General features: G+C 37.7%; 3 protein-coding genes across 4 annotated transcripts; 2 read left to right on the top strand and 1 right to left on the bottom strand.

Moving 5' to 3' along the window:
• Positions 1-8454: 8454 nt before the first annotated feature.
• mrpl43 (mitochondrial ribosomal protein L43) lies at positions 8455-9774 on the bottom strand. Its single transcript, XM_067430023.1, has 3 exons — positions 9487-9774; positions 9123-9229; positions 8455-8981 (listed from the first exon to the last, which is right to left on the bottom strand). The coding sequence occupies exons 1-3, from the start codon at positions 9615-9617 to the stop codon at positions 8773-8775; spliced, it is 447 nt and encodes a 148-aa protein (XP_067286124.1). The 5' UTR covers positions 9618-9774; the 3' UTR covers positions 8455-8772.
• A 179-nt stretch (positions 9775-9953) lies between these two features.
• Positions 9954-14369, top strand: twnk (twinkle mtDNA helicase). 2 transcript variants are annotated; one of them, XM_067430021.1, is made up of 6 exons: positions 9954-10051; positions 10505-11897; positions 12098-12338; positions 12527-12634; positions 12986-13127; positions 13525-14369. In XM_067430021.1, the coding sequence occupies exons 1-6, from the start codon at positions 9995-9997 to the stop codon at positions 13867-13869; spliced, it is 2286 nt and encodes a 761-aa protein (XP_067286122.1). In that variant the 5' UTR covers positions 9954-9994; the 3' UTR covers positions 13870-14369. The 2 variants fall into 2 exon arrangements, with proteins under 2 accessions (XP_067286122.1, XP_067286123.1); XM_067430022.1 differs by having other exon boundaries at positions 9972-10051; positions 10510-11897.
• Positions 14370-14768: 399 nt separating this feature from the next.
• galk1 (galactokinase 1) lies at positions 14769-20915 on the top strand. Its single transcript, XM_067429464.1, has 8 exons — positions 14769-15125; positions 16327-16516; positions 16822-16941; positions 17252-17387; positions 19209-19390; positions 19490-19640; positions 19848-20010; positions 20129-20915. The coding sequence occupies exons 1-8, from the start codon at positions 14955-14957 to the stop codon at positions 20198-20200; spliced, it is 1185 nt and encodes a 394-aa protein (XP_067285565.1). The 5' UTR covers positions 14769-14954; the 3' UTR covers positions 20201-20915.
• Positions 20916-21450: the final 535 nt, after the last annotated feature.

Here is a 21450-nt window from a genome sequence, read left to right as displayed (position 1 = left end):
AGACTCAGAGCGCTAGTCTCATCTGGTTGGAGTAAATGGGACATAATAAATATACTTCTCTCTTGTGAACAGAATCATTAAAGCATGGTTTACATTGATTAGATGCCCAACCTAGGGTTATCTTGCTAGGTCTCTACCTTTAGCAACCAATTCATCTCTGTGGAAACTCAGCTCTTGCTGTTCGAGCGGCAGCTGCAAGAAGAAGTCTTATTGTGCACTGAATGCCATCCGTATTGGTCAGTAACATTTTGTTAAGAGTTTATTGTGCCAAAACCGTTGATACTGATGACAGCCAACATATTCTAATGTTCCCGCCCCCAATATGATCAAGGTCTGGCATACTGTGTTTATTGCTTCTTTGCCAGTAATACGTGGGAGTGAGAAAAGCTTTTCTCCCGTGTCCTCAAGCTTTGTGTCGCTGTCACAGTAGATTAAACGCACACAATGCATGTCGGTTTCTCAGCTGCTGCCATTAACGCGACTGTAAGCAACATGGAGGAAACACTTCTGCCCTCATATTTAGATTAATAATCAACCATTAAGGATTTTGTAATGGTTTATTCTAAAACAAATTACATTTAGTCCTCCACAAAGTCAGAAATATGTGGTTACAGCCTTGTAAAAGTATGATTTCCTGTACTTCAGGGTATATGCAGGAATCCTGAAGTTAATTTCAATACCTTTTTAAGACTTTTTAAAGACCTTTTCAAAATATTTTAAGACCTCGTCGCACTTCAAGTTCTAATCGGCAACAAACCTTTAATAAACAGTTGTAGACTTAAAATCTCTATCGTAGGCCAATTTTGTATCATTTATATTGCATAGCTGTTTCTCAACGTATGGACGGCAACACATCACCTAACTGCGCATTTCGCAAAATACATGACGTCATCCGTAGACAGCGCTCGCCAGGGATGGAAATTAACTTTTTTCAAAGTCTACCACTCAATGTTTTTACCTGCCACTTTTTTGTTTTTAACTGACAATGTGTAACTGCATGTGAAAATTAATACTACAAGCTCTACAATGGCTTCCAGTTTTATGGTTTTTAGTCCCAACAATGAAACTATTCGTTCTGGCATCTTTGAAGCGTGTTGACGACATACCGAGCAGAACATTGTCAGAATGGGATGCACCGAAATCAAAATTCTTGGCCGAAACCGAAAAAGAAGAAACCAACGCCGAAAACCGAAAAATCTAATTCAAACTAAAATGTTTAACTCGACCTCACTCATGTGTACATTAAATAATAATGCCAACCCGATCACACATAAATGCGTATAAATAGTACGAGTGTGCAATGTCGTGGAATGTATACGCCAAAACTCTTTTTGGCGTGCATATGATACGCTGTTTTTCGCGTGCATATGATACGCACTTTATGGCGTATATATGACACGCGCTTGGGTAGGTTTAGGGTAGCGGGGCGTATATATGACACGCGCTTGGGTAGGTTTAGGGTGGTGGGGTGGGGGGTTCGTATGTATAATACGCCATAAAATGCGTCTCATATGCACGCGAAAAACCGCGTGCCATAGACATACATTCCACGACATTGCACACTCGTACTATTTATACGCATTTTTGTGAGAATACCCTGAATAATGCACATGCCTACTGGCCTGCAGAAAGGTACAGAAATTGATTTAAGTAATCAAATGTTAAAAAACTGCATATTTAACTGTTTAAATGAAAGATTAATCCTTATTAAACTTACAAAAGCTTTTCAATCAAGAGCATTGTTTCAAGTAAAGTCAAAGTCAAAGTAAATATAAGGACATCACTCAGGCAGCAGTAAAGGCTACTGCGCCTTTAAGACCTGATGCAGGGATATACTCGTCTTTCTCGACTGTGCATACTATACAGTTCACTTGTGTGCTTAGCTGAGCGCATCTCAGGGTCTGCTCTCTCTCCTCTCTACAGGACATTTACCTCAAACGCTGCAAAAGCAGAGCTGTTAAAATCATCAAAGTTTCCATCCACCCCAGTAACCATCTTTTCACTTTACTACCATCTGGTAAGCGCTTTCGTAGTCTGATGGCAAAAACCGAGAGACTCAGGAAGAGCTTCTTCCCCCAGGCCATCAGGCTCCTTAACTCAAAACCAGCCCCTTAACATTTTTATGTCTCCACTTAGTCAGTAAGATCTCCATCTTTCACTACCTCACTTTCTGACAGTGTCACCTGTTTGCACTTGCACAACCTTTTGTTCATGCCCGTGTATCTTAATATTGAAGAGTACAGTATAATGCACATATGCACATTGCCTCTTCTACATCCCTGGGTATCTTATTATTTAGGACTGTAGTTTACTCTCATGCTAATTATTTTCATTCTATATTTAATTCTACAATATACATAATTTTTTATATGATTCTTATAGTTTTATTGTTTAAATGTATTTTTTATTTATTTTATTTCTATATTTATGTATATTTTCAGCTGTGTTGTATTTAATTTGATTTTTTTTATAATTGCACTGTCCATGGAACGGACCTGACTCACACTTCACTGCTGGTTATATATGCCTATATAATTGTGTATGTGACAAATAAATACAACTTGAACTTGAACTTAATGTCCCGCTGCCAATTTATATTGTATCCATGTAAAGAAATGGATTCAACCATAAATATAAACTAAATCTTTACTTTAAATGAAAATAATAATAATTGTAAGCTATTTCAATGAGAAAATACACATTAAACGAACAACAGCAATGCTAGACTTTCCTCAGTGTGGCTGAGCTCACTGTTGTGACATCATCAGTGAGCTCACTGTTGTGACATCATAGTGGAGATTCCGTTCAGCACGAAGCTGCAAATTTGTCTCTCGTTTGCCGTCGGTGTTTGAGGAGCGAAGCGATCGAAAGACTTTCAACACTTTCTGCAGATATCCACGACAGATACTGAAGCCACTCGCAGCATTCAGTGCCTATAATGCCGCTGTTTTGCAGTGTATCTCGACTTTTTGAGCGTTTTGCTCACTTCTTGCTAAGAAGCGAGACACGAGCACAGCAGTCAGAACCTGCGGCAGAGAAACTTCCAGAGCAGTGTGAGGCCTTCGACTACACTCCCAATGACAAGAAGTGCAGGGAGAGATGCCGCAAGGTGCCTGAGAAGTACCCGCTTGGAGAGAGAGAGGAGGAAAGAGAGGGGAAGGTCAATATGGGAGGCCGTCATGAAGATGAGGCTGAAATAACACCCAAAAAGATAAAGAAGAGAGGATGTGCACAGCAGAAAAAACGAGAGATGCACAGTCTGGAAAAGTTGATGGAGGGAGGAAGTGAGCTTAGAGAAGAAGGAGAAAAGAAAAGGAAGAAGAGAAAACGGAAGCAGCCTATGGTCAAAGAACCAACGCCACTTCTTGTGGAGGTCAAACCTCTGCCTTCTACCATCCGATGTTCCTTCCTAAAGCCAATGGGAGAACTGCCAATGCTCCCAAGTGTCTCCGGACACCTCGCTCTACCAGCCGCTCACCTCAAACCCCTGCCGCCAGTGACAAAACCTGAGCGTCCTCAGAATCCAGATCCAGAACCTGATGAACGCTTTTCCATCTCTTCATCCCAAGTGCGTCGTCCCAAAAGACTTCCTCCGAGCCCCACTCCTGTACCCGATGAAACCGTTGCTCTGGGACGTCCTCCCAGCCGGAAGCCTCAGCCGTTCCCTTCTTCCCAGTTTGACCCCCCTCCAGAACTCATGCTGATCGACATAGAGGATGAGGAGAGCGAGTATGTGGAGTACACGGGGAAGACCTTCCGGGCCAGTGACTTACGCAAGTCTGAACGCCCCCAAACGCCGGAGGCCGAAATCAGGCAGAGAAGGATGCTTGCTTGGTTGGAGGTGGACGAGGACGAGGTGCAGGAGGAAGCATGGTCAATGGAAGTGGTCCGGGCATTCGAGGAAGAGGACTATGACCCCAGTGAAATGGGAGACTCCGAGGCCATAGAAGGCCCTTCGGATGATGACCCTCAGATCGCAGAGTTCATGAGGAAGCTCTTCTGCGAAGCCCCTCCTGACGGTCCCAAGAACGAGACCCAGAACAATATGAACCAGACAAAGAGAAAAAGAAAAGTGCCATTTTCTCTGTTCACCTGGGCAGAGAAGAAGGCCCAGAAAAAGAAGGAGAAGAAAATAATCAAGGAGAAGGAGCGAAGAGAAAAAGAGTTGCTGCTTGATCGGTACATGAACGATCCGAAACTAAAGCACTTGTGGATCAACAAACACAACCGCAACTACAACTACAACTCCTCCTAAAGCAGTTCACCGTCCCTCACTCCCTCCTCACCTTTAACCGGTGGAAATAAAAAGTCTGCATACTAAAAGTTGAAAGATTCATGACTCTTCCTGATTCAGGCCCTTCATAGATAAGACACATTTTTACTTAACTTAATTAATTTAATTTAGCGAAATTAGGTATGTTTTGTGTTCAATCAGCCTAATATATTTAAAACTGAAGTTTACTTAATTAATTTGCGTTAAAACTACATTAAATATTTGTGTTGACATAACTAACTGGATCTGTAGTTCCCAGCATGCTTTGCAAGGGACATGCGCTAGGAGAGAAAATGAATGGATTAAAGTGTTATTTTATGTGTTTTTCAGTAAAGGGAAAGATGGTATTAGTTTATGTTAGTGTTTAATGTTCAGTTATGTTGGACATTGAGGAGTTTCTGTAATTTGGTTGCCATTATGCAGAAGAGTGGTGTCTGTGTTTAGGCTGAGGGCACTTATGTACAAATTCATTAGATGTAATTTCTGCCCTCAATTAAATGTTTTTAGTTTGTCCAATAAGTTATTTTTGCATTTTAATTTTAAAAATATGCTTGTTGTTATTTAAAAGTTTTAAAGGCAAATTAAATTGATAACAGTGTTCACCTTACATAATAAACTTTTATAAACTTAACATAACATCATTAAGTAAACGGCACATATAAATATTATGTAACAGTGACAAATTCAAATGTATTTACTCAAAGAAATTGTGCTTTACTTTTTTTTTTCCATATAACTAAATTGTTATTTGTAAAAAAAATGCTCAATATAGTTGTGTGCAACCAGCCAACCACTTACCACATATTATATAATTTTTAAGTCATTTTTTGAGTGTGACGCTGCAATGCAAACTGCTTCTGTACTCATAGCTTGGAGCCCATTTGGAGGCTTATTAGAATCTCAAAAACTGAAGTTTACACAAAATGTGGGATGAAATTCAATATGAGCTGGCTCAGTTTTGTTTGTTCTTCTGTATTTTGACGTAGTATTCAAAGAGCTCCTAGCCTTTAAAAAGCAGACTGAGGCTTGTTCATATAAACTACAGGAGGTGACAGCTGAAGTTTGGGAGAATTTGATTATTTGTTCACATTGGCTACCAAGGGTAAAGTTGATCAGTTTCTTGAATGTTTGTTAAACTACCATAGACACATACAGTATATGCATATAAGAGACGTTTGAATATAAAAGAATAAGTGATTTCTTCTTGTTTGTAGAGACTGAAATGGTTCTTCAACACAGGATCTTGTTATTGCTCCTCATCTTTTCATGTCTGATTGGTACACTTTCTATTCTATTCCACATTATGTGGTTGATTAAAAGTTTACAATTAATTCAAAGTGTTGAGGATTCTCAAATGTTTTGTCGACTTCTGCAATGCCTTTTTAATTTAAAAGTAATGTGTCTAATATTTTGTTTATTTGGTCTAACAGTGTTGACAGATTTATGTGACAGTCGATGTCTGGGAAATATAATAATTGCTAAGAAATTGAAGAGTGCACCACAGCGTGGTGATAATTGTACTGTTCCAGTAAACATCACTTCAATCCAGTATGAGACACTGTCTTTTGTAAGTGTCAGGGTTTTTAACACTTTATCATTTCTGTCTTTTTTATGCTCAACACAAACTCCGCTGTTAACAATATTACTTTATTTCAATGGTCTACAGGTCCTTCTCATTTTTTTATTTTAGATTCATTGCACACCAACTAAAATATTTCAGGTCTTTTATTGTTTTAATACTGATGATTTTGGCATACAGCTCATGAAAACCCAAAATTCCTATCTCAAAAAATTAGCATATTTCATCCGACCATTTTTTTTTTTGTTCATCTGAACATTTTGCGCTGCCATTGCCCGATGTCATTTCTGATATAACTTCATAATCTGTCCATGTTTTAAATGCCTTTCCCCCGAATGAATGGCTACAGTGACTGGCTGTTTTAAAATATAACTAGGCTAATATCATAAAATAACCCAGGCAGTCTCATCTACGAGATGTAGGCCTCCAGCTGGGCTCATAGCTTGCCAAATATTTTTACCAAGCGCTATAACAATATTTAACTATATATATATATATTTTTTTCATGTGATTGGTTCAACTGCCACCCGCCCGAATTTAATTAAAAAATAATATTCCGTCACATCATCGGCCCGATCCACGGCTGTAACCGCCAACCGCGCATCTCTAGGCGGTTCAGCCGTGGCATGCAAGCCTGCAGTTATCCGGCCGGCCTGCTTGAGTCGGCCTGCTTTTCATGAGCTGTATGCCAAAATCATCAGTATTAAAACAATAAAAGACCTGAAATATTTTAGTTGGAGTGCAATGAATCTAAAATATATGAAAGTTTAATTTTTATCATTACAGAAAATAATGAACTTTATCACAATATGCTAATTTTTTGAGAAGGACCTGTATTGTCACTTTCATAGTTATATCACTTTTCATAGTTTTATACTTTCATTTGAAAGCCACATTTCTAGCATCTGTAAAATGGCATTCTTCCATCTTAAAAATATAACTAAATTATGGCACATGCTTTCAATGCAAAATGCTGAGAAGTTAGTACATATGCATTCATGAGCTCAAGGCTAGATTATTGTAATGCTCTACTGGGTGGTTGCCCTGCTCATAAACAAACTCCAGCTGGTAGCGGTGCTAATTTCCATCCCTATAGGGACTATAGTGCGCGCGCTCCGAGCCGATCTCAGACTGAGCGCCCCGTTGTTTTTTAATACTTATGGGGATGTAAATAAATATATTCATAAATACTTTTTGGAGTCAAACTCTTTTGACAAAGCTTGAACAAAATACTTTCAAAATTTAAGACTTAATAAAGCCGTGATAAGACTTTTTAACACTTTATAAGGGTCTTAATTTTCCCAAAATTGATTTATCACCTTTTAATACTTTTCAAGACCCCGCGGATACCCCTAAACTAGCATGTTCTGTGTAACAAGCTGCCAGTTAACATTGTAATGGACCTGCAAAATCATTCAATAGATTTTTTTTAAACAAAGATGAGATACCTTAACTTGTTACAAAGTTCTAACTTATCTCAAATATAGTTTTTTGAGGTTATGACTACATTAGAGCAGGGATTTTTGGTGCACTCTAGAACCAAAAATAAAGGTTCTTTATTGGCATTAAGGGTTCCATGAAGATCCTGTAGCATAAACTTTTATTGCACTAAATAGTGGGAAACTTTTAAGAACTTCACTGAAAGGTTGTTTGGGGGAACGAATCATAAACTGGCGATTCGATTCTGTCTAGTCTGTTTTGTTGCGCTAATCTTAGCAATAAACACGCAAAAAAAGAGATTAAAGGAGAAGTTAATACATTTGATTGAATGTTATTTATTACATATGTATATTTACTTTTGAGTTAAAATGTGTAACACTATATAGTAACATCAAGTGCTGCATTAGTAACTGATTACATGCAATCTACGTAATCAGATTCCAAAAAAGTACTTGTAATTAGATTACGTTTTAAAATACTCCTATTCAGACTACAGTCACTTTATTGATTACATTATTCTCACAATGGCACTCAAATATTCACAATTTATTGATTCTCCCTATACTTCTTTTTTGTATTTAAAATTTTCCTTTGTAAAAACATCTACTGCTTATACACGTTCAGGTCTTCCAAGTTTGTTGAATTGCACGCACAGACCTGAAACTACTCATGTGACTATCACGAAGACCCACACAGCAATTGATCACTGCATTGACAAAAATCATTTCACTTTTTACATGACACTCAGGGATTCCCCAAATTTGTTCAGCCCCTTCCGTCATTAACCACAGTCTGGCAAACCCTGACTTAATGTAATATTTAATGCACTTCATATTGTTGTTGAAATATATATTTCCTTTCTTTTTATATATTTTTATATCAGTATGGTACAAATTCTACTCAAATCAATGTGATAAACAAGTTAGGTCCAAAGTAATAAAAAAAAGTTACATTACCAACAACAATTTGTCATGTAACTTTAAATCAGTAACAATTACAATTTGTAAATAATCTACCCAGCTCTGGATCTTTGAGTCCCTAGGGAGGACCTGCAACCACCTCCAAACACCTCTTCCCCATCACCATTCACCCCGTAAGCTACACCCATGCTTCTATGGCATCATGCAATAATATCACAATAGTTTTGAAAAAAGCATAGTCATTTTAGGTTCAAAACTTTATTTCCCAATGGAAAAAGATGGATGGGCATATTATAAGGAATTTACTGTTATATAAACTGCAATCAAGTCACAAATAATCTGTTGTGATTCATTAAACAGAAAAGTATAATTTGGGAGGCCAATGACAGGTCACTGCTTAAAACATAGTTTTTTTGTTTTTAGTACAAAAACTAGTTGTTGTTTTTATTTTTATCATAGTACTGTTGAATTTGTGCTGATTTTCACACTGTGGCTGAGGAAGTTCACATCTCATCCAACAGGTCAGTACATCATCAGAGAATAAATACAAAGCAGAGTCCTTATTTTGTCTGTTGGCCCACTGGCTCGATGCTGGGGGGTCGATTTGTAAAGGGGTGCCACTGGCCCTGGATACTGGGACTGTCTGTGTGGAAGGGTTTTCGAATGCGGATGATGTCCAGTCCTGACTGGTTGGCCATCTTGGTTATAAGTTCGGCAATTTGCTGTGATGTTTTGTTGGTGACTGTCTCCTCCTTCACGTTACCGTTCACTGTATAGATCAAATAAAAACAGTGCACTGGTATTTAATATACATACATTTAGTCAAAACTGCAGGAATCAAATATTTGGTGTATATGTAAACCAACAGATAAAAACATTTAAATAAAATATCACGAAAGTTCAGACTTACAATATTCAGCTACTATCTTAGGAATTCTGCAGGACTGAGGTGAGATGTAAATCACAGTTCCTGGGTTATTTTTGGCAAAGTCCACAACACCTTCCTCAATGAAATCCCTGGAGGAATAAATATTATTATAATTAAATAAATGATTTGCAATATATGACACAAAAAATGAACAATTTCAAATGATCTCACTGAAATGTGGAACTCAAATTACCCCAAAATATTTGCAACGTGACCTGTATTACATATATATACAAGAAAATACTACAAATAATCAGATATTCCCTCTTTATACAGAACCAATGCTCTATGGGTAGTTTATGTACAGTTGTATGATGCACAATGAACACAGTTGATGTAAACCCACCTGACTCCTAAAGAGCCCTGTCCTTTCTTTGAGAAGATCAGAGACATTCGCTTTAGCTGACAAACATAGCGACCCACTCCGTTGTGAAGTACGCTCTGTAAAAAACGACTCGGTGTTCCTCGAGCAGTCATCGCCACCTCTTCAGAGATCCCACATTCAATTCAACTCCCTCTTTGATTGCTGTCAGAATTGGTTAGAGTAATATCACGCACTTAGAATGATTAGATTTAGAGGACGGCCGTCAAAAGACATGTGTAAAGTCAGGTACGTTACAAATTGTCGTCCGGGTGGAAATAGAAGCTGTGCATCAGAAGAGATTGAAATATAGTTTTGTAACAAACTGAAAGTTCCCAACAACTTTATTACAGGGAATTTAACAATGATAGCTTACTTATTTATGAAGATATGTTTATTACGATTTAAAGCAACACCGTCTAATTCGCTTTGTCTTGACACACAGCGACAAGAGGTTCATGTTTCACACGGAAGTATTTTGGAGTTCGGACTCATGTTCAATGGGACATGCAGACACATGATAACAGTTTGCCGCGCTTCCTACAGTTTAGTAAGTTTATCTCAAGTTTACGGTATATGCGCTTCTTATACATATTTCCCGCGAAACTTTCTCTTCACTATCTTCATTCATTTTATAGATAGACTTACATAATGGTTGAGTAATAACGTTAGGGGTCATGCATATATGGTAACGTTATACAGTTATTTTTGGTGACGCTTTATAATAACTTTCATTAATAAATCTGTTGCAAGCATTCCAATAGTTCATGTGCATTCATTATGAAAATATATGAGTTTCATGAAATTTGAATGCACATCTACTAATGATCTGTGTACATCATGAATACAATAATGATAATTTAGTTAATAATGATTGGAATGTTATTGCTTTTGTGCAGTACATTGTCATGATCCCATTTAAATATCTTAATATATTGGAATTCTGTTTCAGCCACATATTTTAAAACTGCATATTATAATTGTGAAAATGTTTTATAATCAGCACAGGTCTGATGTCCTGAATTCGCAGCAAATGTGGAGGAGCAGGTTTCTCAGGGGAGCAGGCTATCTCTTGCAAGGGACGGGCGGTAGTCCTTGTAAACCCTCTCATCTTCCTCCCTGGAGATATCTATCTTTTTACCAGCCCTGCCTCAATCCAGTCCTGCAGAACTCTTTTAGGATGCCAACTTTGTATTGTTCTGAAAACCGATTACGATCTCCTGTTGACTTATATTTCTGCAGAACGTTGAGAAAAGATGCAAAGTCTATCATCGATTTCCCTCTCCAGCCGCTCACAGTGACTGATATCAAACAGTATCTTCGTTCTAAAGATATCCCTTTCCATGATGGCTACAGCTGCTTGCATGCTCCTAGTTTTTTTATGGAACCAGCACCTGAGGGATCTGGAAAAGAGAACTACTCATTGTTTATCGATAAAACCACCGGACAATTTCTGTGTAAAGAGACTTTAGTGGAGGGGAGCTGGGAGGACCTCCAGGATTGCATTGAGGTGATGTTGAATGATGGTCAGACGTCCATCAGCCCTAATGTGCTGCTGGGATTTCCTGAGAGCTTGGAGGAGCAAGAAGAAAGAGAGATGGAGATGAAGGAGGTGCAAAGAATATGGAGCAGCTCCGTGCCATTTTCCGACCTCGTGGACGAGGAAGTGCAGCTTGTTAAAACCATGTTCCAGATCGGTAAAATCACCAATGCCACACTGAAGAAATTTGGGGTCAGGTTCTTTAAACCCACCAAGAGTTTGGTGTTCCCCTGGTTTAGTGGACGTGACTCGGGCCTCCGGGGTGTTAAATTGCTTTCTGCTGCCATGCAAGATGACGGCCGGGTGGTCTACACTGAAGCCACGGTCCCAAAAGTATCCAGCTACCACAACCTCTTCGGCCTGCCTTTGATAGGACGGAAAGACGCTGAGGTTGTGCTCACGGGACGTGAGGTGGACAGCATGGCAGTGAGTCAGGCTACAGGTCTTCCGTCTTTGGCCTTGCCACGGGGTGTAAGCTGTCTGCCTCCGATCCTCCTGCCTTATCTGGAGCAGTTCAAGAAAGTTACACTGTGGCTGGGGGGAGATATGCGCTCCTGGGAAGCCTCAAAAATATTCTCCAGGAAACTTGCACTGAAACGTTGCTCTCTGATCCGGCCTGGGGAGTTTCAGCCATGCCCCAGTGAGGCTTTGGCCCAGGGCAGGAATTTACTGCGAATTGTCAAGGCTTCCATCCCTGCTGCTCACAAGTCCATTGTGTCCTTCAAACAGCTCCGGGAGGATGTGTACGGGGAATTGGCTAATGTGGAGCAGGTGGCTGGGATACAGTGGTCTCGATTCCTTGAGCTTAATCGAATCCTTAAAGGTCATCGCAAAGGGGAGCTGACGGTTTTTACAGGTACATTCAACACAGGATTACTTTGTTTTGCTTAATTGCACTCTAACCATTTTTGTTTGTTTAAAATAACAATATTTATAATTATTATTAAATGTATGAAATATAAATCTAAAAATAAATGTATAAATATTAGATAAACAATAAATGTTACTTAGATATAATTGTAGTATTTATTCTTATGTATATATTTGTATATGCAGGTCCCACAGGCAGTGGAAAGACCACCTTCATCAGCGAGTGTGCCCTAGATCTGTGCATGCAGGGTGTCAACACATTATGGGGCAGCTTTGAAATCAACAATGTGCGTCTGGCCAAAATAATGCTGACCCAGTTTGCCAAGCAAAGGCTGGAGGAGAACCTGGACCAGTATGACATGTGGGCTGATAAGTTTGAAGACCTGCCTCTCTACTTTATGACCTTCCATGGGCAGCAGAACATCAAGTAAACCATTGCCATTCTTTTGTAAAAATTGAATACACTGTTTGATTGTAAATATGTATTGTATTGCAAGTGGATTTTTATTATATTGGCTTTTACATTAAAAAAACACTTTTATATTTTCCTTTTGCAAAGGACCAGCTTCTTCTCATGATCTTTAAATATGATCTGACATTTTTGTCTCTGTACAGGACTGTTTTGGACACCATGCAGCATGCTGTTTACCTGTATGACATTAGTCATGTGATCATTGACAACCTGCAGTTTATGATGGGCCAAGAAAACATGTCTCTGGACAAGTGAGGCAACAATTTTAATATACTGTTTATTCAAAGTTTCCTTGGTCCTGAAAAATTGGAAATGTTGAGAGATTTCAAAAGTGTGATTATGATGCTTGGAAAGTCATGACAATTAGTGAAATAGTCAAGGAAATACTATATTCAATAATAATGTTTCTAGTTATGCTCATTTATCATTATATTATTTTTATATTAAAATCTAGCATTTTTTTAATTGTCATATATATATATATATATATATATATATATATATATATATATATATATATATATATATATATATATATATATATATATATATAAATGGATTACTAATAATAATGCCTTCTTACAAAAAAAAAATTCTCTTAGATTTGCAGTACAAGACCACATAATTGGAGCCTTCAGGAAGTTTGCCACAAACAGCTGCTGTCATGTGACTTTAATTATCCACCCTCGGAAAGAAGAGGATGATAAAGAACTGCAGACAGCATCCATCTTTGGCACAGCCAAGGTTGGTAGATAAAGACTGTGTCCACATGTTTATTCCTCTGCAACTTTCGTTGAGCTGTAAACTTGGTATATCATTTTTAACATGCACATGCTTAGTTTCCATCATTTTTTATGTAGTAAGCTCACTTAAGAAATTACCAAAAAAGGTTTTTGCATTTTTATCATATGTAATCTTATCATATATAATCTTAACTGCTGTATTTAAATTTTTTATGCAAGTCTTGTATTTTTTACAATGAAGATAGTCTTAGATACTGATATGGCATTAAAGGGTTAATTCACCCAAAAATGAAATTCGTTCCGCACCCGTAAGACCTCTGTTCATCTTCGGAGCACAGTGTAAGATTTTAAGTTTAAGAAAATCCACAAGGTCTAATGTATGGTTTTCCTCAAATAAGGCCAGTCAGGAGGCAGATAACGTGCTCATTCTTCAGGAGAAGAAGTTGGTGACATGTCCCGGCCGAAGGTCCCTTCAGGTGGCCAAAAACCGCTTTGATGGGGACGTGGGGATCTTTCCCTTAGAATTTAATAAAGCCTCGCTTACCTTCACTGCTCCTGTGAAAGCAAAGCAGAAACTTCGTAAAGTGAAAGTGGAAAAGGATAACGACACAGAGGAAATAGAGGAGACTGAACTCAAAGAAACAAGTGAGAAACCTGTCAAGTCTGCCAAAGCCAAGACCTCAAAGAAAGTTAAGGGCTCAACAGCAGGAAAGGGTTCCATAGATGAAGGAAATAACCAGTAGCTCAGAGAATTCATTATTTTCATGACTTCAAATAAAATATGTAATACATGAAAATGTAATGTTGTGATGTTAACAAACGTCATTGTTTGTTTATAGAGATGGTTCTGGATGGATATGTGTAAGTACCAAAGTTAAGTTGGTTATTATTACCACCTTTTTTCTCACTGCATAAAGGATTAAATGACACTAAATTGATATTTTTAGACCCTGTCAGATTATGCAATGTTTTATACATAAACTGTTTTATATGCAACAAAATGAAAGAAAAAAAAGTTTTCAGAAGTATTTGATGGCTTGAAAAAGGTTTAAAGCACTTATATGATACAAAGTCCTAAAGCTGCATTTGTGGAGATCCCGTCATACATTTCATGAATGTAAATATATTTTTTGGATTATGTTTTTATCTATTTCTGTTTCATTGTAACTGTTACTGTTGGAGAAAAGTGTCACAAATAAGCTATTTAAAGGAGGCGGTAAAACCTGTTAATAAAGTGTTTGTAGACCATTCTAACTGTTGAATGTTTATACAGTGTATATATATATATATATATATATATATATATATATATATATATATATATATATATATATATATATATATATATTTATATATATATTATATATATATATATATATATATTTTTTTTTTAAATAAAATGTGAAAAGTCATCAAGGCAGTAATTAACGTATCTTTCAGTGTGGTTTGATAAAACATAACCTAAACACTTTTTTTGTAAGTCTGCAAGTGTTGTTATAATTGGATTTTATGACATTTCGTGGATATTGCCTTTTTGCCTTGATATTTTCTAATATTTCTTCTATATTTTCTTAAAATGTTATCAGGTTAGAACAGGACCTTCACACTGCAGCATGTTGAGAAACGTGTCATGTGACTTTTGGCACCAATCAGGACTCTTGCAGGAAGTATCTGAACTAGACCTGCTGGTTTCTGTCATGGGTTTCTATTCCTTATGAACTTTATGGATTAATTAAATTGTATTCATCTTTTGCTGTAACGAGTTGCTCTGTGTTTTAAATTGCATGACTTCAGCTAACGGGAATCTTTACTGCAATATTGCGCCACAATGGCAAACATTTGTCCCCTTACAAATGTTGCAGATTTAGTTTCTGAAGCTCGTCGTGTGTATCGGGAGACATTTGACGGGGATGATGCAAATGTTGCCGTTTGCGCCCCAGGACGTGTGAATTTAATCGGAGAACACACAGATTATAATGAAGGATTTGTCCTCCCAATGGTAGGCTATGACACTTTAATGACTTAATCCCATTTAACAGCAACTATTGGTAAATAACAGCAACTATTGGTGAAGTAAAAAATGAAAGTGCAATATTTACAACATTCTTTTGACGCAAATTAGTGGTTTCCTATTTTAAAACGAAAATTAGGAATTAATCAGTTGAAACAATTCACAAAACCGCTGCGTTTCCCAAAAGCATCGTAAACCTGAATTGATTTGTCACCATCAACCCCGATTAGACTTTAAGCTTTTTCTTGACACATTTCGACAAGAGTTTCACTTTGGTTTTAGAAATGCACTCAGACCAATTCAGACTAAATTGGTCCGTTCTCGAGCCAATAGTTCACTGTCATTCATTATGGAACCAAAGGCCATTGATTGAGCCGGAACCGTTGAGTCGACAAGAATAATGTAGGCCTACAGAAAAGAGATTTACGTCTTCTGTAGTAATTGTATCAACACATTCGAAAAAGCTGGTTTTAAAATATGCAACAACAACAAAAAATCAGTCAAGATATTGCATTCATTTATCTAATATTGAATATATTGTTGTATTGTAGTCTACAGGGTTTTCTCTGTCATACAATACAATATGTTTTCAAATTAATTGTATGCCATTTAGCAACACAAGCCATCCAGCATTTATTAATATGATATTCTAATATTGATCTAGCTTAATGCAGTGTGCAACAAGTGTCTTATAGCAGCCGTGGAGGGAACCCACAGAGTAAATCATTTTCAACACACTCAAATGTATTTAATATGATAAAACAGTGCTGCTTTACCACACCCGGAGGAAGCAGAAGCGGCAACTGCATGTGGCAAATTACAGGTTTTAAACGTCTCTCATTAGTAAATGCTTCAGCGTCCTTATTCAGCTCCCGCAGGGCCGACCCTGCTATGCTTCATACTACAGTAACACTAATAATCTCGTCCATAAACATAATTTCTGTCCGTGTCCCATCCCGATTTTTTTCAACCAGCTATAGACTACAACTCAGATTCCACACTCAATCTGTGCCATCAAGCTACGCCTTTGTTTTGAATAAGCAACCTCTAGTGGTGAAAAAAGTACATAGAGTGCCTTTAATAGGATCTAGTGATAGGAACAAATATATATATATATATTTAGATCCAACCCAGCACTTACTAGTGACAATCTTTCTTGAGTTAATAATATTTGTTTAAATGGTTTCAGGCCTTGCCGATGGTGACCGTTATGGTGGGCAGTATAACTTCTGGCAAGAAATGCTGTGTTGTAACTCTGACTGAAGCTGCTGATGAGCCCAGGATGGTGGACTTTGATCTCCCAAATGAACTGACCCCACTTTTAAGAGGGCAGCCAAACTGGGCCAATTATGTAAAGGGAGTTGTACAGCACTACAGAGGTAATCTTTTGCCATCATTTTTTGTCTATCTGGCAAAAAAGGGAAGTAATGAGTATGTGTGCATTTAGTCTGTCTCTAGCACGAAATGTGACCCTAGGGGGCCATGCTGAGAACTCATCTTTAAACTAACTTTTTAATGCAATGTTTCCAATACTTGCAACACTTGCAGAATAGTTGCTGAGCACACTGTTGTCTTACTCTGATTAAATGTATACTTATTGTAGAATGGAATGTATATTAATATGCATGTATTTCTAAACTGAACCGAATCGAACCTAATGGTATTTTATGTCTTCTCTGAACAGCACAGCCCATCCCTGCCTTTAGAGCTGTAATAGCCAGTAGTGTGCCACTAGGAGGCGGACTCTCCAGCTCAGCCTCACTTGAAGTGGCTGTGTACACCTTCCTGCAGCAGTTGTGTCCAGGTAAGCACCTTTGGTAAGCACCCTCACACACTTTTTAAATGGTATTTGTAAAATCCCCATAATTATTTTTCTATAGAGAAATTAACTGATAATAACATACAAAGTGTTTAAGACAGACATGTTCTGAGGTTGCAAAGCTTGTGGCAACAGAACTATAACTAACAAATAAGTTTATGGTTCTGTTACCACAAGCTTTGCATTATGATGGAAAAAAGTCCTTTCATAACCATAGCTTTTATTATTGTTTTTGTACTGTAGTTTTGATCAAATAAATGCATCCTTGGTGAACATCTTTTCTGCCCCTCCACAGATGATGGGAATCAGGTAGCAAAGGCAGTGGCCTGTCAGCAGGCTGAACACACTCATGCTGCTGTGCCCTGCGGCATCATGGACCAGTTTGTGTCCGTTCTGGGTAAAGAGGGCCATGCATTACTCATTGACTGCAGGTAAAAATATTTTCCAATCGATATTCTTCTGTCAGATTACAATGAATCAGTTATATTTTGTTGCTTATTTACAAAAATAATGGTAGTACTTTTTTACAGTCCTGTTCCGCATGTACATGTATTATAGCAATAACTGGGTCATAACTAGATTCTAACCCTGAACCTACCCCTAAACCTAACCTTAACCCATATACACTATATTGCCAAAAGTATTGGGACACCCCTCCAAATCATTGAATTCAGGTGTATAAAATCAAGCACATAGACATGCAGACTGCCCCTGCGTCCCAAATTCGCATACTATCCATACTCAATTCGAAATAAGAATTAGTATGTCCCAAATCGTAGTATGCTGAAAATAGTATTCCAAATACAACCGGATGGTCTACTATTTCCGGTCAGAATTCGAAGTGGGGATCGATGCACACTCTAAAGGCTGATTTTGTCCACAACCCATTGCGAGTTGGACGAGGATTCGATTAGAACTACAAACGTGCATAAAAAAGTGATAGAAAACTACAAACATGACGGATGTGCGAGTCTGACGGTTAAGTTGAGAGGTTTAGATAAAGATTAATTTGAGTTTGGTTTAGACAAAGATTCATTTAAGTGATCAATTATGAGTATTTAACCTGACAAAAAGATATATATTCAGTGCTATCTACCTTATAATTCATCTGCAGCAGCATTGTAAACTTTTGTACATTTGGCCGTTAACTTTTAAATGCGTCATTATATTTAAACTGCAAACACATGAGTCTATGCATTAGAGAGCCACATATGGCAAATCAACGTGCTACTACATTTCTCTCCAATACGGTTGGAAATGAAACTGAATGTGGAGGATTTGAAATGTGCCGAATCTGACGATGATTGACAGGGACAGATGATGGGTTGCACGTAATTAAGCGACAGAGTCTGTTAAAGATGACGAAGTAGTATGTCCCGACGCTTGCATACTTTTCTGCTACACACTCAAAAGTATGTACTTTTTCTTCACAAAAAGAATACATACTTTTAGGACATATTATAAGTAGGCGAATTGGGACGCAGCATGCTTCTTACAAACATTTGTAAAAGAATGGGTCGCTCTCAGGAGCTCATGAATTTATGCATGGTACCGTGATATGTTGCCACCTGTGCAATAAGTCCATTCATGAAATTTCCACGCTACTAAATATTCCACGGTCAACTATTAGTGGTATTATAACAAAGTGGAAGCAATTGGGAACAACAGCAACTCAGCCACATAAAACAACAGAGCAGGTCAACGATGTTGAGGCACACAGTGTGCAGAAGTCACCAACTTTCTGCAGACATCCAAATTTGGTCTGGCCTTCAGATTAGCTCAAGTATAGTGTGTAAAGAACTTAATGGAATGGGTTTTCATGGCCATGCAGCTGCATCCAAGCCTTACATCACCAAACTTTACACTTGGCACAATGCAGTCAGCCAAGTACAGACACAAAGCTTACCTTACAAATGTGCTTCTAGATGAATGGTCAAACATTTCATTAAACAAACTCCTAAACGTTGTGGAAAGCCTTCCCAGAATAGCTGAAGCTGTTATAGCTGCAAAGGGTGGGCCAACTAAATATTAAACCCTGCAGATTAAGAATAGGGATGTCATTAAAGTTTATGTGCATATTAAGCAAGGCGTCCCAAAACTTTTGGCAATATAGTGTAGTTACCTTATATTACCTCATTGTGCGGTTTTGAAACAGTTTTGAAAGTACACTGTAAGTATACTTACTATAAAATAAGGTGTAAACAAAATATGGTGAAAATATTTATTACCAAAATTAAATGCAATCTTTTCAGATCTTTGGAAGCCACTGGTGTCCCTTTAGCTGACCCTGGACTTGTAATCCTGATCACTAATTCCAACGTTAGGCATTCGCTCACAGGCAGCGAGTATCCCACCAGACGAAAACAATGTGAGAGCGCAGCAGCCATTTTGGGCAAGAGAAGTCTAAGAGATGCTACTTTGCAAGATTTGGAGGGTAAGATAAAGAAAGGTTTTGACAAGGCACCATGTTATATATCTTTAATCGAGGTCATTTCATAATAAAATATACATATTTCAAATCTGAATTGATTAGCTGCCAAGGATCGACTAGACAGTGTGACATACCAACGGGCACGTCATGTGATTGAGGAGATTGAACGCACGGCGCAAGCTGCCGAGGCACTCAAGAGAGGCGATTACAAAGAGTTTGGGAGGCTGATGGTGGAGAGCCACAATTCTCTTAGGTAAACATTTACAATCTAAGCAAGATTATAGCAGCATTATATCAGCTTTATGTTGGAAGACTAACAGAAGTCAAATCCTTGAAAATATCCCTAGATTAGAAGTGTTTTTAGCGACTGAAATGTTGGTTGCTTAACCTAGTTGTTCGATAGGTGTTTTTTTTTTTAAATAATGCATTCTTTGATTGTGGTTGATATTGTTTGTTTTAGGGATAATTACGAGGTCAGTTGTCCAGAATTGGACGAGCTGGTGTCGGCAGCACTGGAGGTGGATGGGGTGTTCGGTAGTCGGATGACAGGGGGAGGGTTCGGTGGATGCACAGTTACATTGCTTCAGGCTCATGCCACGGAGAGAGCAGTGAAACACATTCAGGTTTTTACTAGATTCTGCAAATCTTTCTATGACAATTTCACTCAGTTAAATGTTTAAAGATATTTTAGGAAATATGATTATTCATAACTTAGTAATATACTTTTCTGTGTATTTACAGGAGAAATATCATGGATCTCCAACTTTCTTCATAACTACCCCATCAGAAGGAGCTCATGCTCTCAGTCTGTGATTTTTAACCAGTGCTAAGCCAGTGATTGAATTTCACTGTAATTTACATTTTAATCACTAATTAGCTTTTACTAACACGGCTAACATTTGAGCGCAGTGGCACCAGCTGGAGGAAAATGTATCAAAGTTAATGTAATAAATCACTTTTGTTTTGCTTTTAATAAATCACTTTTGTTTTGCTAATAAGTGCAGTTATGAATCATGTGTGTTTATTGGAAATTTAACAGTGAAGCACTGAGCTTGAATTGATGCCGATACAATTAACTTTGGAAGGGAAGTGGAACTGGTTAATAGACAATATATGTGCTTGACATCACCGCTGGCCAGAGTGACTTTTTGTTACGCTCACCGAGTGGCAAAAAGACTAAGCGGCAGCATTGGTTTTCAGCATGAATGCCGCCAAAAACACTCAAAACAAACCTAAACCAGAAAAGAACTTTGAGATTGACTGTATAAATACATTTGACAAGAAATTTGAGGTATATATTTACAGTCTGCCGAAAGCTACAGAAAAGAGAAGCAAATGGATCAGAACTGGAACTCCGATCATGGATTTGCAGTTATCATTTTATCAGTATGTTGAATTTTGTGGTAAAATCATACACTATATATTGAATTGTTATATATTTTATTGACAACTCATCAATTAAATATTTACCATGGTATATTCTGCATAATTTGATTTTTTTTTTTTTAATAAACACTGACAAAAACTATTGACAAGGTTTTAGGGCTGGACAATATACACTTACCAAAAGGATTATTAGCAACATCTGTTCATTTTCTAATTATTGCTATTATCTAATCAACCAATCACATGGCAGTTGCTTCAATGCATTTAGGGGTGTGGTCCTGGTCAAGACAACCTCCTGAACTCCAAACTGAATGTCAGAATGTGAAAGAAAGGTGATTTAAAGGGTTAGTTTACCCAAAAATGAAATTGATGTCATTAATGACTCACCCTAATCTTATTCCACACCCGTAAGACCTCCGTTCATCTTCGGAACCCAGTTTAATTTTATATTTAGTCCGAGAGCGTATGGAGTATGCACACTTTTCTGTCCATGTCCTGAAAAACATCAACAAAATAGTCCATATGTGACATCAGTTAGTTAATTAGAATCTCTTGAAGCATCGAAAATACATTTTGGGCCAAAAATAACAAAAACTTCAAACCTCAAATAAAGATTCACGACCACGAGCCTTATTTACAAACGATTTAGTGGTGAAATCAAGCTAACATGCGTACAA

This window comes from Pseudorasbora parva, chromosome 21 (assembly GCF_024679245.1).
Source record: "Pseudorasbora parva isolate DD20220531a chromosome 21, ASM2467924v1, whole genome shotgun sequence".
NCBI classification, from domain to species: Eukaryota; Metazoa; Chordata; class Actinopteri; order Cypriniformes; family Gobionidae; genus Pseudorasbora; species Pseudorasbora parva.
The sequence above is the reverse complement of the archived record's forward strand: the minus strand, read 5'-3'. Positions and strand labels throughout refer to the sequence as shown.